The sequence below is a fragment of the Epinephelus moara genome, chromosome 7, assembly GCF_006386435.1.
Source record: "Epinephelus moara isolate mb chromosome 7, YSFRI_EMoa_1.0, whole genome shotgun sequence".
Classification (NCBI taxonomy): Eukaryota; Metazoa; Chordata; class Actinopteri; order Perciformes; family Serranidae; genus Epinephelus; species Epinephelus moara.
Genome location: NC_065512.1, coordinates 17,634,299 through 17,652,584, shown reverse-complemented (window position 1 = coordinate 17,652,584; position 18,286 = coordinate 17,634,299). Strand labels below are relative to the sequence as shown.

The window sequence follows — 18,286 nt, the reverse complement described above, 5'->3', positions numbered from 1 at the left end:
GGAAAATATAAAACAAACGTCCTACTGGGAATTGTATTTATTTTTCCACATTTCTCTTATCTGTGTGTGAAATACTGCAGTGTCACAACTTGAGACCTCTAAAATTATTTAAATGAAACAATCTAAAACAGAAAATCAACTGAACTATCACAACACATACACATCCCCCTGAACATTGGTTTGCCTTAAGCCTGATTTAGGCCTTGTTCAAACAAAGCACTTTTTAGCAGCCTGGGGCAACTTTTTGTCATTGTTTTCTATGAGTGAAGCTTCCCAGAGCGCCCTGAACACCTTGAGTTAAAAAACTACAGCTCAGAATGGAAAAGTGCCTGATATCATGTGCGTTTTTTCCAAACGCAAACCTCTACGGCTAGAAAATAAAGCAAACGTACAAGTGTCAAAAAAAGTGCAGTTCCTCTAATGGCCACTTGAGGCTGGCTCCAGAAATGAGTCAACCCCCATAGACCACCATGTTAAAATGCCCAACTTTATAGCAGATATAAACATGTTTACAGCCTGGTACATAAAAACGTTTTGGTCTCTATAGCTAATTTCCCCCGTCAAGACAACTGTACGAGGGGTGTAGCTTTATATAACTCACATGTTAACATTTTATCAAGGCTTAAAGTTATGTGTATTCAAGGGCAGGGCTGCTTTGAGTGACAGACTGTAAGGTACAGCTAGTCTTTAAGTCAGATCCACCCCTCACTCCTTCACAGCTCCACCCTCTCATCCAAATATGGTGTTTTCTGGCTCCAAAAAAACAGGATGGCGACGGCCAAAATGACAAATTTGAGGCATCAAACAGCAGTCCACAAAGCAATGGGTGGCATCACAGTAGCTACATCAATTATTTTTATGCAGTATATGTTTTTTTCGCCATTCTCCATTGGGGTGAATTGAGAGTGGGGCTCTCTGTGGTGGACAAGAAGAGACAACATTCACAAGAGATACCCGGCGCTAAATGACTTCACCAATCGTAGCTAGGGCTGCCACTAACGATTATTTTCATTGTCGACTAATCTGTCGATTATTTCTTCGATTAGTCGACTAATCATTTCATCGAAAAATGTGTTAAAATGTTGAAAAATGTCGGTCTGTCTCTCCCAAACCCCAAAATTATGTCATCTAATGTCTTGTTTCATACTCACGCCAAAGGGTTTTAGTTCACTGTCATGGGAGAGTGTGTAAAGCTGCCAATATCTGAACATAAGAAGCTGCAATAAGAGTATTTTGGGGTACTTTTATAGTACTTTTCTATGAAAAATGACTCAAACCGATTAGTCGACTACTAAAATAGTCACCGATTATTTTAATAGTCGATAAGTCATCGATTAGTTGATTAATCGTGGCAGCCCTAATCGTAGCTAAAATGAAATAAATATTAATAGTAATTAATACTACCTAAAATAAAAAAGGTACAGATCTGTGAGTTAACTTCACCGAAAATTAACAGTTAGGCTATAACAGGTGATTCAGTGGTTGCTGAGCGAGAATTAAAAAAAAAAGATGTAGCAAGTTGCTCTTTTTTTAAATTATAGGGATTAACATAAAAAAAGGCTGTGAGGTGTGCCCCGCGTTTTGCAACCTGTCTGATCAGGGCCTTAAAGGGTCACATGCCAGAAAAGGTTGGGTCACACTGGACTGAAATATGAATCAAAAAACAATCTCGAGATGAAAATCATAGTAACGGAACAAAGAGAAATGGTGCACTTTTTAAAGCATGAAGTGCAGGATGTGCAGTATATACACATGCAACGATGTTTGACAGCTATAATAGTGCTTTAATCTCTAAAGTCCAATTCAAATTTCTTTCCTTCACACATCCGTTAACATTTAACTTACTGAGATAACAATCAGATCATGGTCACACATTTAACTTAATCATAATCCACCCATGAATCTAAAGTGGAGCACAAAGACACTCAGTTCACAGTTTGCTGTCACTCCGTGAATCAATATTTCATTAACACCTGTTTGTTGCAGCTTCAGTGTTTCATCATCACCTTGTTACTCCTCGTTTCCACAGACTCACTCTGCTGCAATTAGTGAAATCACACTGCCTGCCCGTCCATTTACCACATCCTGCAAACTGAACCCCAGGCTCAGGCTTATAATACATTTTAAACAGGTTTCAATCGATTCTGATCATCTGAAGTAAAATGTTATCTGACTCTGAGGTGGAATGAAGTCAATCTGTCTCGCGTCTCTCGTGTAATGAAAGATTAACAGACGCCGAGCAGCAGATTCAAACGCGGGGATGAGGACATGTGGAGTATCATCGAGCCTTTTTTTAAACACAGGTCTGAGTATGTTGTGTAATATGGCACAATGTAGAGGCCTCACCAGCTTAATCACCTTCTACAGGCAGATTTGATCAGATCTGGCAAATTCTACATCCATGTTATACTGTAATGTTTCCTAACACTTACATTTTAACTCTGTGTCGACTGGAATTAACAGCAAATGTCTCATTCTTTCACAAACAGCAGCAAGTTGTTTTTCGCAACTGATATAAGTACAGCTTCCCCATTTTTTTAGTAATTTTGCAATGTCTGTGGTGTGACTCTTTCACGCCCGTCTGCCCACTGATCACCTCATCCAACAGCTGACAGGGTTGAGGCGAGCTCAGCCACAAACACTCAGATCATCAACTCACTGAGAGGACGCAGCCCTTTGGTGACAAGTGTTGCAGTGTTGAGAGCGGCAACAGAAAAGTGTGGAGGTGTGTCTATCTGTTTTGGTGTATTTTGTAAAATAAATACATAATAAACATTCCAGTAATATTCCCGTTAACATGCAGCCATACATACTCTGATTAACATCCTCTAACGTGTCACTCATCATGTCAAAACAAGGTTAAGTTTAACAGCTGGAGCTGCTTGTGCCATTTTGCTTTTTGCATCAAAATAGCATTTTTACAGAGTTTTCCACCAGTAGCCGTCTGGTTCAACCGTGGGCACACAGCCTCCTTTGTGATATCTGTGCATATCCAAAAACCTGTTGATACCCAAGACTTTTTTAATGTTTAAAAGTTGTTGTTTCTCCCTCCGACCAGAAATGCGGGATTTCCTTTTGGGCATGCATCTCTACACCAGCTTTGCAAACATGTTGTCAAGTTGATGTGTGTATAATGTATCCATGACAACGTTCAGAGCTGACTGTAAAAAGGCAAGAGGCCAAAAAAACACCAACTGAGACACATATTCTGAATGTGCAGTATACATGCCCAAAGTATGCTCCGAAAAAGCCTGAAGAGCACCAGCATATCAAACATGTCTTAATCGGAAAATGATAAATTCGATAAAAGGCCTAATTCTGAATATCTAAACAGAACATGCTGTTTACATGACAATATATACAAATAATATATACAAATATAAATGTGGAATATTAGTGTGCATGTAAATGTAGTTGATGATTATTTAAAAAACAACCCAAGTTAATGTCTTCAAATAGGTCTCATTTGTCTTAGAGAAGGCGGCACAGTGATGCAGCGGATAGCATTGTCGCCTCACAGCAAGAGGGTCCTGATTCGAACCCAGGGTGGGGGAGCCCTTTTGTGCAGAGGTTGCATGTTCTGTTGTTCATATGTTGCGACCTATCCAGGGTGTACCCCACCTATCACCTAATATCAGCTGGGATAGGCTCCAGCCCCCGCCGTGACCCCTAACAGGATAAGCAGTTATGGAAAATGAATGAAATGAACAACAAAAAAGGCGCAAATTATCACATTAGAGAAGCCGGAAACAACAGAGAATTTTTTAGAATTTTTTTTCACTACTTTTGCTTGAAATCGGGCTACAATGATTAATGATTATCAAAGTAGCCTATACTATTTTTCTACTGATTGAGAAATTAATCTGCTCGACTTCGGTATCTCTTCTGTATCAAATATCCCCCTCTCCAACCAAGACTGTATGAAACTGTTGAGAATATATATTTTTAAGAAGATAATTATCTTCTTCAGCCTGTTACTTTCCCCACAAATGAGCCAAAACCTGACTTTTCAGATATTATGGACCTGTCGGGACCTTCAGACTAACTTAATGTGCACTAATGATCAGATCAAATTCATTTTATTGTTATTTTTATAACGAAACATAAAAACAAAATACTGTTTCACGTCTAACACCAGCAAATTTAAAAGTTCTGAGTATATATAATAGATAAAAAGAACACATTTAAAATAGTGAGGACACCAGATTTCATCTAAATAAAAAACAACACTTTTGATACCACAGCAAAAAGAACAAAAAAGTCCTCGTCACCGAAATATTTTTCTTTTCTTTTTTTTTAAATTAAAACTCCTAATATATTTACAACATGCAATAAAAATTCTTATGACTGTAGCCGTTGTGGTTAGGAAGGAGACAGGTATTAAAGTGAAGCTGTCCTGTGGTTGTTGTGATGTTCTGGACCGACTGACGTCCAGGCTGATAGTGTGACAGGACGTGTGACTGTTATATCAGCGTCAGGTTTCTCAGAGGTATTAACCACCTGGCCTGAAGTCAAAGATCTGCTCTCTGTCAGACACCGAGGCCTCACTGACTGACTGACTGAGGAAGAGAGGCACGATGGGTTGTTTTTCTCTTCAAGACGACACAGACATTTGTTTTTCTTAGACATAAAAATGCACAAACAGATGAAAAGCAGGGGCACTTACGCAGCCATCGTGTACATTCAGTGTCCCCTCAAGTTTGAGTCTCTGGACAAATTCTCTTCTACCTGTAGAAAGAGAAAAAACAGCTGTAACAGAATGACAGGTTTACTAGATTTACATCTCATCCAGCTGAATGACACCTCTATTTATCCATCCACCTATATACTCGTCATTAAAAAGTGTGTAATGTCTTGCCACAAAAGCCTAATAGGATGATGTCAGATGTCTAAGAGGACGACTCTACATGTTTGGATGGTCTTTCATGCTTTTAGATTACAGGAAGGCTTCTTACAAACAGATTAATTTCGTATGAAGGGTTTGTTTTGCACATGGAGAACACAACGCTGTACAGCAGGGGTGGGAGTCACCAGAGGATCCATGATATATTATCACGATACGTAAGACACGATACAATATTATTACCATCTGAAATATGCTGCAATATGCTGAATATTGTGCTAAAATACATTGTGATTTATTACCTTTTTTCAACTGTAAAAAATGTTCCCAAAGGAAAACTTCGTCAACATCTGTTTCATCTAATAAGATAAAGTTTTCGGTCTGTTCATCTCACCTCAGCCATTTTTGCAGCGAAATGTATTCAGTGGACTAAAAAGCAGTTGATTATATTATTCTATCAGGCTATCTTAAGTTTAATTTGTATTTATATATAATAAAAAAGATTCGATACGATTTTGCCACACAAAAATATAACTAATATAACCAAAAAGGCAAAAGAGACAAACAACAGTTCAATAAGAACAAAATAAATCTCCAGACACTGAAAGAGAAACTGGAAGTTAAGCATCAAAATGCAAGCAGATTTAAATAGAAACAAGTTCCTGTTTTAGTGTCAACTACTGCACAATAATGTTTATAGCAGCCTGCAATCAACAGGCAATGTGTTGCTGAAGCAAAGCAATTCTTAAAACTTTAAAATAAGAAAAAAGAGGGTTAGCACTGTTGGAAATGGATCCGAGAATATCAGCTGAACATATGGACTGACAAATCACAGTTTAAACCTATTAAATCGAACCAGTGAGTATACTGCAGAGGGCCCATAGAGTAACGTTCCTTAAATATTTAGAGCTCAGTTTACTGTTGTGGTTCAGTAATGATCGAGAGTCACTTAAAATTTTCTGGACTGGAAAGCATTCAAAGAATCTGGGAGGAAATAGTTCCAACAGCGTTCTCCCCTGTAATGTAACACTATGAGGACGTCGAATAAATGCTTGAATCGTGTAATTATTCTCCTTTTTGAGCCAAATCTACTTCAAATGTCTACAATATATTTGGTGTCTGAATTATACTGTTTTTACCTCTGTTAAAATAACCTTCATTGAAGGAAAGAAGATATAAAATAACAGGTGACAGGTGACGTTTTCTCTTCAGTTTTTCATGAGTTGAAATTAAAGATCTAAGACTTTTTCTGTGCACATGAAGGCGTTTATTTCTCCCACATTTTGCACACAACTTTGTTAAAATCCATGTTAGTAAGCATCTCTCCTTTACTAAGATATTCCATCCACCTGACATGTGTGGCACATCAAGATGCTGACTAAACAGCATCATTACTACACAGGTGTGTCTTGGGATGGTCACAATAAAAGGTCACAGAAAAGACATTTATAGGACAATCTGAACTATGGATTGCACATGAATATGGCTACAGATATGCATTCTTGGCCACCCAGAGTTCATCCGTGAAGAGAACATTTCTCCAAAGTGCCAGAGGCCTTCGACACTGAGCAGTTGCCCACTCAAGTTGGTTACGAAGGCGATCTGCTGTCAGGTCAAGACCCTGGTGAGGAGGACGAGCATGCAGATGAGCTTCTCTGAATCAGTCTGTGCAGAAATGTTTCAGTTGTGCAAACTAATTATTGCATCAGTTGTTCATGTGGCTGGTCTCAGACGACATGGTGTGGTTAGACGTGGTCTGTAGTTGTGAGGCTGGTTGGATGTGCCGCCAAATTCATAGAAAACGACATAGGAGACAGCTTATGGTCGTGAGATGAACATTCAGTTATTATCAGTATGCCAAAGGCACGCTCCCTCAAAACTTGTGACATCAGTGGCATTGGATCCAGTGATAAAAACACACATTTTTGAGTAGCCTTTTATCATGACCATCCCAAGGCACACCTGTGTAGTAATCATGCTCACCTTGACATGCCACACCTGCTGGGTGAATGCACTATCTTGGCAAAGGTGCAAGTGAATGGTAAATGGTAAGGGACTGCACTTGTATCAATCAATCAATTTTCAATCAATTTTATTTATAAAGCCCAATATCACAAATCACAATTNACTTCTTTTTAAGAGGAGCTACAGAGTCAAGTGTTGTTCGCAGCGAGCCTACGGCGCTATCGACAAAATGACTTGTATGGCGCCTTTCTAGTCTTCCGATCCCTCATAGCACTTTTACACTGCGAGTCACATTCACCCATTCACACACACATTCATACACTGGTGGCCAAGGCTACCGTACAGGGTGCCCCCTGCTTCCTCGTTTCCAACACACACACACACACACACACACAAACACACACCAATGGAACAACTATCAGGAGCAATTTGGGGTTCAGTATCTTGCTTGAGGATGCTTCGACATGTGGACTGCCGATGTGAACCGCCGATCTTCCAATTGGTGGACAACAAGCTCTACTTCTGAGCCACAGCTGCCCCTCTAACTAACATGGATTTCAACAAATATGTGACCAAAATTTGAGAGAAATATATCCTTTGTGTGCATAAAAGAGTCTAAGATCTTTAACAACAATAGCGTGTATATTTCTGTTCACTGTATCCATCCATCCATCACTCCATCTTCGTGCCTCACTTCACTCCAGTTAAGTGCAGTAGATCTGCGGTCTGGTATAAAATATCACATTAAGCATTTGGATTCAGTATTTCCGTATCATGTACTGTATTATTCATGCAGGGGAAGCCTCCCTTGCACTTACACGCACAAACAGATTAAAAAGAGGAAAGGGAAATATTCATGCTGCTGTAAAATGAGACTATAAATGCAGGGAAAAGTGGGCTGTGCTTATGGTACATCTCTGCTGTGACATGAAATGAGAGAAAGAAATCTTCTTTTGAAAGAATTAAGTGACAATAAAACACATTAAAACAGTAGGATCCACGGGGGATTTGTGAGATAGCAACACTAACTCAATTTATGTTTTAATCTCTGGATCAATCAAGTCTTTGAAAAGTGCAGCTTCAGGATGAGATGATGTCTCACATCTTTATGTCTTGGAGTTTTTTTCCCTGGCAATAATGAAGCTATTTTGAGATACTTTTTGTCATTTTTAATAGTGCTGCCCTGAACGTACATCAAGGATTTTCCATTTTATTGAAGCAAAAACAGCTACAAAATGTGCAATAATCACATCAAATAATCTACAGCCACTGTAGGCCCATAAACAAATGAATAAATAATACGCATGTAGCTTCTGCCAGTGTTTAATAATGTTGGATTAGTATTTCTTATTGGATGGGCTACTTAGGGTTTTAGAGGTAATTTAGTTATACTAATAATAATAAAAAAACAACAAACATCAGAGCATTCAAATACTAATTTGGTTGCTGATTACCATGGCAACAGTAAAAGCTTCGAAACATTCAGGTCAGCCCTAACTGTTAAGTCAAGAGCTGTGTCCAAAATCCAGGGCTACACTCTAACTCTTAACAGTTTTTGTGATGCCGTGTGTTCAGGCGGATAAAATTCAATGTACTTAAAACAGTTAGCATGCAGACTAAAAAAATAATACTTCATCTTTAAGTATGCTGTTGACACTATTCTCCCTCAACGCAACACATAACGGGAAATGGAGGAGATGCTCTTGGCTGATAAAAATGGAAACCGCAAAATAATTGTTACAGTTTGCTGCCTCTTTTTTAAATTCATCTTGATGTCCGATGATTCACTTATCGTTTCATTTTCTTTTCTAGTATAAAACGGTTAATTATGGTGATTTCTTGTATTCTAAGTTCAGAAACAGCACATTGGGACACAGCAACAACAGTGGCGTCCATGACAAAGGTCTGCAGCAAGACCCAGAAACATGCACACAATAGTGAACACAGCATGAAGCCAGTAACTGTTATTTGTTCACTCCGAGACAGATAATCTAAGGATGCAGTAGCTTCATTCATTTAATATAGGGGTGTTGTCTTTCCATTCTGACTGAATAATAATCGAATGTGTCAGAGAGAAGTTATGAAAGCTGCTGTTCATCCGATCGAGAGCTTTAACTTGCTCCGACAGGTTTCACCAGTGTTCCAGATGTCAGACAAGCCTGAATTTGTGTTGAGTGTTTCTTGTAAATGAGGAGCTGTAGTCTCTTCAGCTGCCAATCACAACAACTAATAATCATGATGTCACATATGAACATGCTGGCTTAATAATATGAAAATATTCCCACTACAGTCACGATCAGACTGCTCATACAAGATGTTTTTTGTTTTTAATCTTATTCTATAATGTGTCGTGCGATATCTTGTGTAAAATGTGCTTGAAAGTTACAATTTAAAAATACAACAAATGTTTTATTTACTGACTTTTGGCACCAAAGAAAATTCAAAATTAACTAAATATGTTGGTTAGAAATGCAAGTATAGGCTGTGTAATGTCTCAAGCTGCAACAAATTATTTTAACTCTCAGATGATTGTTTCCTTCTTATTCTTTTCATGAATCGAATAATTGTTTGGTCTATAGAAAGCCAGAATTTTAAAAAACAAAATGTCCATAACTATTTCCCATGGGCAAACCAACAGTCTAAAACAACAATATATATTTAATTTACAATGACATAAACAGATTATCAGGCAAAAGCATTAATTGATTATCAAAATAATTAGAAATTAATATTGACCAACAGATAAATTGTCTGTTTCAAAACTAACTGTCTCTCAATGTAACAAATAGCCTGTGTTTGGACAGTTATACATGAAAATAGAGAGGAGGCTTCTGGAGGAGCTTAGAGCGAGGAAACACAGGTGTATCCTACACCAAACCGGTCTCACAACGAAGTCGCTGAAATCTGGCGCTTGGGCAGTGACCAGCATCAGACACTGATGAAAAAAGCTGTCAGCATATGCGGCAGGTCGCCATTATAGTTTAACGGCACTCAGCGGGACAAGAACGAAAGTTAAGGTAGCGAAAATCCGACAAGTGTGGGTGGGAGGGGTGGTGGATGGGTCCAACAAACACCAACTTTCACCCAGGAGAGCGGTGTTTGCGACCCATAAGATTATAACGTCAAACCCTGTTGTTTTTTCCTAAACCCAACCACGTGCCTTAGTGGGTGAAGGAAATAAAACATCAATTCGCATGGTGACGTAGTGCATTTATTTTGAAAGAGACTGTATGTAAACCTTAAATTTCCTGTGAAAACAGAAGTGTATTTTGAAAGAAGACAATGCATGTAACAGGCAGAACTTGACAGGGTGTCCCAGAATGTCAACAACCAACACACCCAGGGTACCTTTCACATCATAACTGGACATGGAAAGTCCATGACCAAATGCCTATTTGTGACGAGGTCGGAGTGAGAATGTGTTGCCCATGCAGAAGTCTTTTATCAAGTGGCATGGCGTGACGTATAAATGCCACAACACATCTTATGTTACTGGCATCACTTAAGACTGATGCTGTGGGATTTCTCATTTGGCAGCTTTGGGTCGTCAGTCCTCGCATCTCTTAGTCACATCCTCGATGGGAGGAGCTAAGACATGAGGAAGAGACACTAGTGAGGGGAGCGACGAGACATGTCAGCAAAATGGAAAGCGCCCCAAGTCTCAGTTATATTGTGCTGTGGAAAAGAAGAGGCAACTGGTGGAGTTGTGATGTGAACAAGAGTCTGTGTTTAATTGCTCTCATTCCCGCAGTTTCCTCCCACTAAAAAAGGCGACAACATCCAAAATGTAAAGTTTGTACACAAATACAGTTCATAGATCACATTGATGTTGGCAAGAATACTGACGACATACGACGCCCTTTATCTTGTGTTTCTGGTGTTTTGCAGACACATAAGGAGCTGTTAATATGCCGTATTTCTTCAGAGAGGTTGGTGTAATATTTTCCACCAGCAGCAGGATGGGAAATAATCCTCTATTTCTCTTTCAGAGTCTTTAGTGTACGGAAGGCATTATTTTTCCTCATCAGAGTTACTCTGTGTCCCTGTCTTCATGTAAACCAGGATTTAGTGTCATTATTAATACTTAAATCGTTCTTAAGTTCAGGGAAAGCCCTGCGGCACACACACATTTCCTTTAACCTCCCTGGAAGTGCCTCAGGAATTCGATGCAGACCACTACTTGTTGCCCCCATCCCCCCTTTTTGAGGCTAAATATAACCTACAAGAGCTCTGACCCACACATCACTGCATGTACCCACAACACAATAACAGCTCCAACCATATCTCAGTCAAGCTAAATACAGCGCTGACTAACGCTCTGTGGCACCTGCCCCACCTCTACAGCCTTGTAAATTTTCAGTCAACCACTGTCAGGTGCTGACTGTTTGACGAACCACATCACAGACAGGTCTTATAAACCTCTGCGTCTCGCTGTGTGCCAGCAGCGCGGTCCTCTGTCTGCACCGCCGTGGTCACTGTTGTTTTATTATGTTGTTCTCTAACAACCGACACAGAGACAGACGTACAGCTAAACACAGGAAAATCTCACTAATGAGGACTTTCACTGCGAGTAAACTCAGACCTGTGAGTTTTATAGTTTCAGCTTGAATGAAAAACAAAACTAGATTATTTTTAAACCACATGGCACAGATACCGTTACACACTGAAGACTGAACTCAGCCTATCATGCTCTTACTTATAAGTGCCATAATAACATGGCAATACATTATATTGTCTCTTGTGAGAATCTAAATACACTGCAGCACCATGACAAGTTTTTAAAGTACTTTTTTAAAATGGAAATGGGGACTGCGGTCTTGAAACATGTCTCCATGTAGGTTTATGTGCTCAATATGCCACTATCTCTTTAATTCATTTATTTTTGTTTTGTTTTGTTTTGATTTTTGTTTATTGACTGTTTGTTGGGTTATTTTGGGGTTGTTTGGTTTGGTTTGGTCATATTGTTTGACTGATTCTTTGACTTATATATATGTACATTTTTTTAAGTGAGGAGAATGTGTTCTGTGTTAGTTTGGCAATAAGTTGAAAAAGAGGATACATATGAAGCGATGTATATCTCCCACGCCCTTTATTTTGTATTGTTATGATCCTCAACTCAATAAATATAATCTAAGAAAAATGAAAATGAGATAAAGTCAGCATTTATTTTCATCTGATCTATTACTCTGGTTCAGTTTATGGATAAAAGGAGCTTGGAATATGCTCGAATAGTCGATTAAACGTTGCTACCCTCGCTTGTAAGCACCAAAAATACTATTCGTTAACACTTATTTTCAAAAATAAATATTATCTTATGCGATTGCATTCACAAATGAAAATGCCATTGTAATAATCAGGCATGTTTCCTAAAGAGTTTGCCCAAAATTGTTTCCACTTGATGTTATTTTTTAACTTGTATTCAGTAAAGTGTAGTCATGTTTTGTAGGACATGTTCATAATGTACGGTGCAAAGTGACACACATTTCAGCGGCATTTAAAATATGATTTGGGTGTTGAACAAATCTGATTAATGATTTAAATGGCTCTTACTATACACACAATATGTATATATTTTGAGTGTTTTCTTACTTTTAAACTCGTCAACTAGATTAAGTTTGAATGTCTGGTTAAGCTAAGGGGAAATTAGTCGTTAGGAACAGCAGCCCCCTTCCTTTATTCAATGAGGGAATTTTCTATATTGAATTCAGGCCTGATATTTGGTTAAGATAAGATTATTCTCTTTTTATTTCTTTACTATATTCCTCTGTACTTGTGTCTGTTTTCATATTATTTTTTTCTCTTCTAGGATTTTTCGTAAAGGTTATGAAGACTAATATCAGTTTGTATTCAAGACTTCGCTTTAAGTCACATGTCATATAGATCATACATGAGCTGTTTATCTTTCAGGAAACCTAAAATACTTACAAATGCTCTCATCATGCAGTATCATGATGAGTTTCTATGAGACAGATGTATATCCCCACTTTAATGTTGTCATCTCTGGTAGTTCAGACTTTGACAGTTTATTATTATGACAGATGTTTGCTGGAGCGTGCACTTTCATTTCAACTGTCTACAAATTACTGCAAGACTGAAAGCACTTTATAATGGAGCACCACACATTTATAAATACAGTACATGATTGATCCCTGCTTTTAACTCTTTTTCCATTTTAGTGCTATACCTAAGAGTTCAGTATCTATATGATGTTTATATTGTAATGCAGCCTGTAGATGGTTTCTTTGCTTTGCTGCTTGACATTACGATCATCTCTCTTGCACATATTTTTGTTCCTGTATTATACTGGGAATTTTTACATCCCCTGGACAAAAAAAAGTGCACATTTTCGAACAACTGTACAGTCGTAAAAACAGTACTTTATTATCTTTACACATTTACCTATGCTTATATATAAATTTAGATATATATGAATACATTTTTTTAATATTCAATTTTAATTTTTAAGGATTTCTTCTCTTTAAGGAGTCACAATAATATCCGTACATCATCGGTATCTACTGATATTGGCTTTAAAATGAATTATCCGATCAGGCCAACATGCTTTTTCTCAATTTGCACAATTAATAATTATTACATAAATTTAAAAGTATTGTATTTCATGTTTCCATCTGTTGTTGGGCCATCACCATAAGAGTATGCATGCATAATGTGATATTAATTCCACTATCAAGGAGAACTGATGATCACTAAAATTAGGTGGCGATAACTGATATATCGATATCAGTTATCGGCTAAATAAATTGTTATATAATTTTTCTTAATGTTATTTCATATTATTTCTTTATATTTTTGCGCTGTGTTTAAATGTTATGCACCATGTCATCTTCCTTTTAAGCACAAATTTACTTGGCATTAGGCCTGTAATATTTCTGATTCTGCACATCATCCATGGAAACTGCAAACTGCATCTCCTCTGCAACTAATGGGATATCTGAATGAGGATATAAATGTGATTTATCTGTAGCTATTACCTCATAAAAAAAGCTGCACCATTAGGGCTTATGTAATCTTTAATCCCATCTATCCAGTGCTTTAGCCGTGGACTCCCACATGTCGTGTTTTACATGAGTGAATGAAACGCACAGGCTGAGTTTACACTGCCTGGACGGCTCTGACTTTGCAGCAGGAGTAACTTAGCAGCTCTGTTGTTATTAAGCAGATTGTGGCACAGTCATGTCTGGCTGTCAGTGGATCTGATCCAGCGCCACACACACAGCTTGCAGTGAGGTTACCTGCCGTACAGTGTCAAAATAATACATGTTGTCTTGTCATTAACATGAAACGTTATCGTTAGCATCACAGAGGCTTGTGTTGTTCTTACCTAAATAGTTGGTCCGGATGGTGTTAGGCTCGTTGTATCCAATCAAACGTTTATTTACATCCCAAACCAGGTTTCCAGAGCAGGACATTGTGACCATATGTGTTTTTTAATTAGCAATAACATTGAAACTAAGCTAACCCGTTCCTGTTGATGTCGCCTTTTATCTATCGTCGCTTGGGCTTTGCCATGGAGATCCGTCCCTGTGTGTCGGGACAGCGCTAACGTTAGCTCGCTGCGACACTCAACGTCTGCATCGCCGGAGGGGAAAGACTCGCTCCTGTCCTGTCTCCGCTGTCCTCACGGCTCTACGTACACTGTCCTCCTGCTCCCTGCGCTGCTAACTATCTGTCCTGCTAGCCTAGCCTGGTTTATTTCTTCTAGCAGGCAGCGGTCAGCTGTGTCCAAGCAACGCGAGAGACTCCGTGTTTTGACTGAGAGGGTGGGAGCGCTCGTTTTAGGAAACCAAACAGCTGTAGGGGCGGAGTGTAATCAGGAACGCTTGGAAAGGGTGGAAGAAGAACTCACATGTTTTACTCACCTTAAAGTAGCAATACCTCATTATAGAAATACTCCTGTGAAAGTCCTGCATTCCTTATTTTAATTTTGTAAAACTACAAAAGTATTTGCATCAATATGTACTTATACACTGCCGGAGCTAGCGCATTAAGCACCCTGGGTAATAATAACAATAATAATAATAATAATAATAATAATAATAATAATAATAATAATTTGTTATTATTAATTGTATTAATGATAATAATAATAACAATAATAAATTAGCACTAATGAGAAATCAGCCCAGATAGATAACTTAGCTAACAAATAATAATAATAAATAAAACAACAAAAGAACAGTATGTGCAATACAATATGGGGCTTATAATTATAATTATAATAATTATTGTAATAATAATAATAATAATAATAATCACGATCAATTATTATTATTAATAATAATAATTATCATTATTATTATTATTATCCTCTAGATTTATTACTATTTATTACTATTACTCTATTATTTATTACTAACAAAAACAAGTGCTAATGGGAAATCATATTTATTACTAACAAAAACAAGTGCTAATGGGAAATCAGCCCAGATAAACAACTTAGCTAACAAACAATAAAAATAAATGAATAAAAACAACAAAAGAACAGTATGTGCAATTCAGTATGGGGCTTATTATTATTATTATTACTATTGTCCTCTATATGTATTGTCTCTATTACTAATAAAAACAAGCGCTAATGAGAAATCAGCCCAGATAAACAACTCACAAACAATAATAATAATTTTAAAACAATAAAAAATAAAAAAAATGGTATGTGTAATACAATATGTGGCCTATAGGTGGCGGCCTATGTCGACGAAGATACTAGAGAAGTACTCATTATGCAGACTGGTCAGTTTCAGACTAATGCATTGGTGTGGATTTTGGGAGCGATATTAAGAACATGTACATTTGTCTCCCCAGTAAAAAACATTAACGTAGCAGAGGACTTTTGTTTTGACAAGATTCAAGACATTTACATCATAAATTGATGCAGAAAATGTACAGTTGGTGCATAAAAACTCACCACAGTGCAGGAAATCAAGTGTTTGATGATCAAAATATTCTGGCGGAGGACACCCAAACCCCAATTCATTTTATGCTGCTTGGTAGCTTGTGAATTTCACCAAAGGATCAATAAGGTCTCATGTTGCCTATAATATTACATCATACTTTATTAATTGGTTAATTTATATTATTAATCTGAAGTGCAATATTTCCTCTTAAACTGCAAAGTACTGAAAATTGTACTTATGGGACTTACATCAATGTATTTAGTTACTTTCCACCAGTGAAAGTAACTGCCATAATTACCCAAAAATAGCCCCTGTTTTTGCATCTCATGTAATCATAAACTTTGAATTTGAAAATATTTGCCCATATTAAACCTCAGTTTGTTCTCCTCTCTGAGCAGTATATACAGTTTTTTCTATGTTAGAATATTACCTGGCCCCAGATTTGCAGTGTGGTAGTTTGAACAAATTCATTTCAGACGATGCAACATAGGAACAAAACTGAAATTATGAAGGTTTAAAAACGTGATTTTGACACAGTGACCCTCTTCGGGACCGGGCCCTACGTTCAGGAAATGAAGCAGTAACCATCTAATAAAGGTCTTTCAGTCGATGTTGTCTTTTTGAGATGCATATTACCCAAATAATTTTCAACCGAATACAAACTAAACACACTAAGCCTGAATCTACCAAGACCAAGAGTTGCACTGTTCAGAATTATATCTGAAATTGAATCACATCTGTATCCAGTATGTTAGCCCTGGAATCTATTATATTGTCTTTGACAAAATAAATTAAATTTACTGATCATTGCTGTATGTTTACAGTAGATGGTTCAGACTCCAGAGGCAGGATAATGCTACATATGACAGCTGTGGGCTTGGTGTTAATCCAGCCTTCGCACACAGAAGTAAACCGCCTTTTCATTCAAATTTTAAAGAAAACTAAACAAGTTGTTTGACAACATGTCCCACAGTTTTGTAGACTTTGTCGGAGTCCCATCAAGACAGGGCCAGATTAACCTGTTTGGGGCCCCAGGGCGAAACATGGCTGTTGGGCTGTTGTGACATGTGTCAGGCCCCCTCTACAAGACAGGGCCACAACATCAGGCTGTAACAGAGGAACTGATATCTTACTTCAGTAGGTCCTGATCTCGGGGGTCATTTCCCACTTGTCCACATTTGTCCTCTGTCCGCACTGCTCGCAAATTAGTGCTTCAGTTTTGAAAATCTGAGGAGCTTCCAATATCTGATATGTGGCTGAAGGAATAAGGTCATGTTTAACACTTAGAGAAAAATAGATTCACTGTGTCAAACAGGGAGGAACTCTTTCAGAAAATCTGGCAGCCCGTCATTAGTCTGATTCACAAATTAAAGTGAGTAGTTTGTGGTCTAACAGGTTGACTGTGGAATAAAAGATAAAGTCCGCACACCAGAAACTGCTCCTTGAACAATTTATTCATGTGTTACGTTTCGGGCCCCTGCCCTTCATCATGTCTGATGAAGGGCAGCCCACCAACGTCTGCATCGCCGGAGCCCACCAAAGGGTCCAATGACTTGACCAATGACTTTGCACACCTACTGTTGAAGCAGCTGTGAAGGCGAAGAGGTGCAGATTTCAGGGGCAAGTTAAAGCTGCTTCAGAGGCTTTTCCACCCTGACCAGAACATTTATTCTACTTTATTTTATTTAAAGATATTGAACACTGTGCAAAATATTGTCAACCAGCAGCTTCAGTACAAAAGAATCTGTATCAGACTTTTCAACTTTTGGTGGAATCCTGCAGCTAAAGTATGGCCAAAACTTTAGATATGTAAGAGGTTTGTAAGGAAGGGGATAACTTAACCTGCTTCCTGAATATCTTCCACTTTAGTTTGGTGTGGTGATGCCAATAGTACTGCAAGAGTGGAAATGTATGGGAAAATGTAATGACAGAGAGAATTAGACTAGCTGAATGTGGAAAACTGAGACATTTTGAGGACACTGCACTTTTTTTTTCTTGAGATATCTCAGGCTGTTCATCATCTGTTATGTAAACAGATAAAAGCTCTTAAAATGTACCTTTTTACATTAAAAGAAAATGAAAACTGTGAAGGTTGTTGTTATTTCTAGGTTATTCTGCAGTGGTTTTACTGGTCCGTCCCAGCTAAGATCAAATACAGCTGAATAAGGTCCATGTTTGTGTATGTATATGCAGAAACTATAAGTGTTCGTGCAAAGGGCTCACCTTTGCAGGTACTCGCCCCTGCGCCATATGTGACCCAGTGGCTTATTTTTCTGCTCCTGAGAGAACCTGCATTTCTCCTCTAGGGATCAATTAATATCTAATTTTTCATCGTGTTCATAGAGTTGAAAAATCACTCTAAAAATCTGAATACTTCTCTTTTTCTTCACTAAAAATAGTTGGGGAAAAAACGACAATTTGTCTCCACTCAGTCGGGATACACCGGGCAAAGAAAAGCAACAACCCTTTCTAAACCAATCGTATCGGGGTGTTGGCCTGGCGAACCAATGAGAGCAAGATAACGTGTAACCCCGCCCCTCACGCGGTAGGTTGCATCGCACAG

At 38.1% G+C, this 18,286-nt stretch overlaps 1 protein-coding gene across 5 annotated transcripts in view; it reads right to left on the bottom strand.

The window, feature by feature from the left end:
• dcaf6 (ddb1 and cul4 associated factor 6) overlaps positions 1 to 14,559 on the bottom strand; it is a 36,405-nt gene extending 21,846 nt beyond the window's left edge. For 3 of the 5 annotated variants that reach the window (XM_050048229.1, XM_050048230.1, XM_050048231.1), the window contains exons 1-2: positions 14,151 to 14,558; positions 4,667 to 4,728 (exon numbers count right to left, since the gene is read on the bottom strand). In XM_050048229.1, coding sequence (XP_049904186.1) covers positions 4,667 to 4,728; positions 14,151 to 14,247 — 159 coding nt within the window. In that variant the 5' untranslated portion in view covers positions 14,248 to 14,558. Of the gene's footprint in view, positions 1 to 4,666; positions 4,729 to 14,150 lie in introns of all 5 variants that reach the window. The other 2 variants (XM_050048226.1, XM_050048228.1) reach the window with 1 other exon arrangement.
• Between the last annotated feature and the right edge of the window lie 3,727 nt (positions 14,560 to 18,286).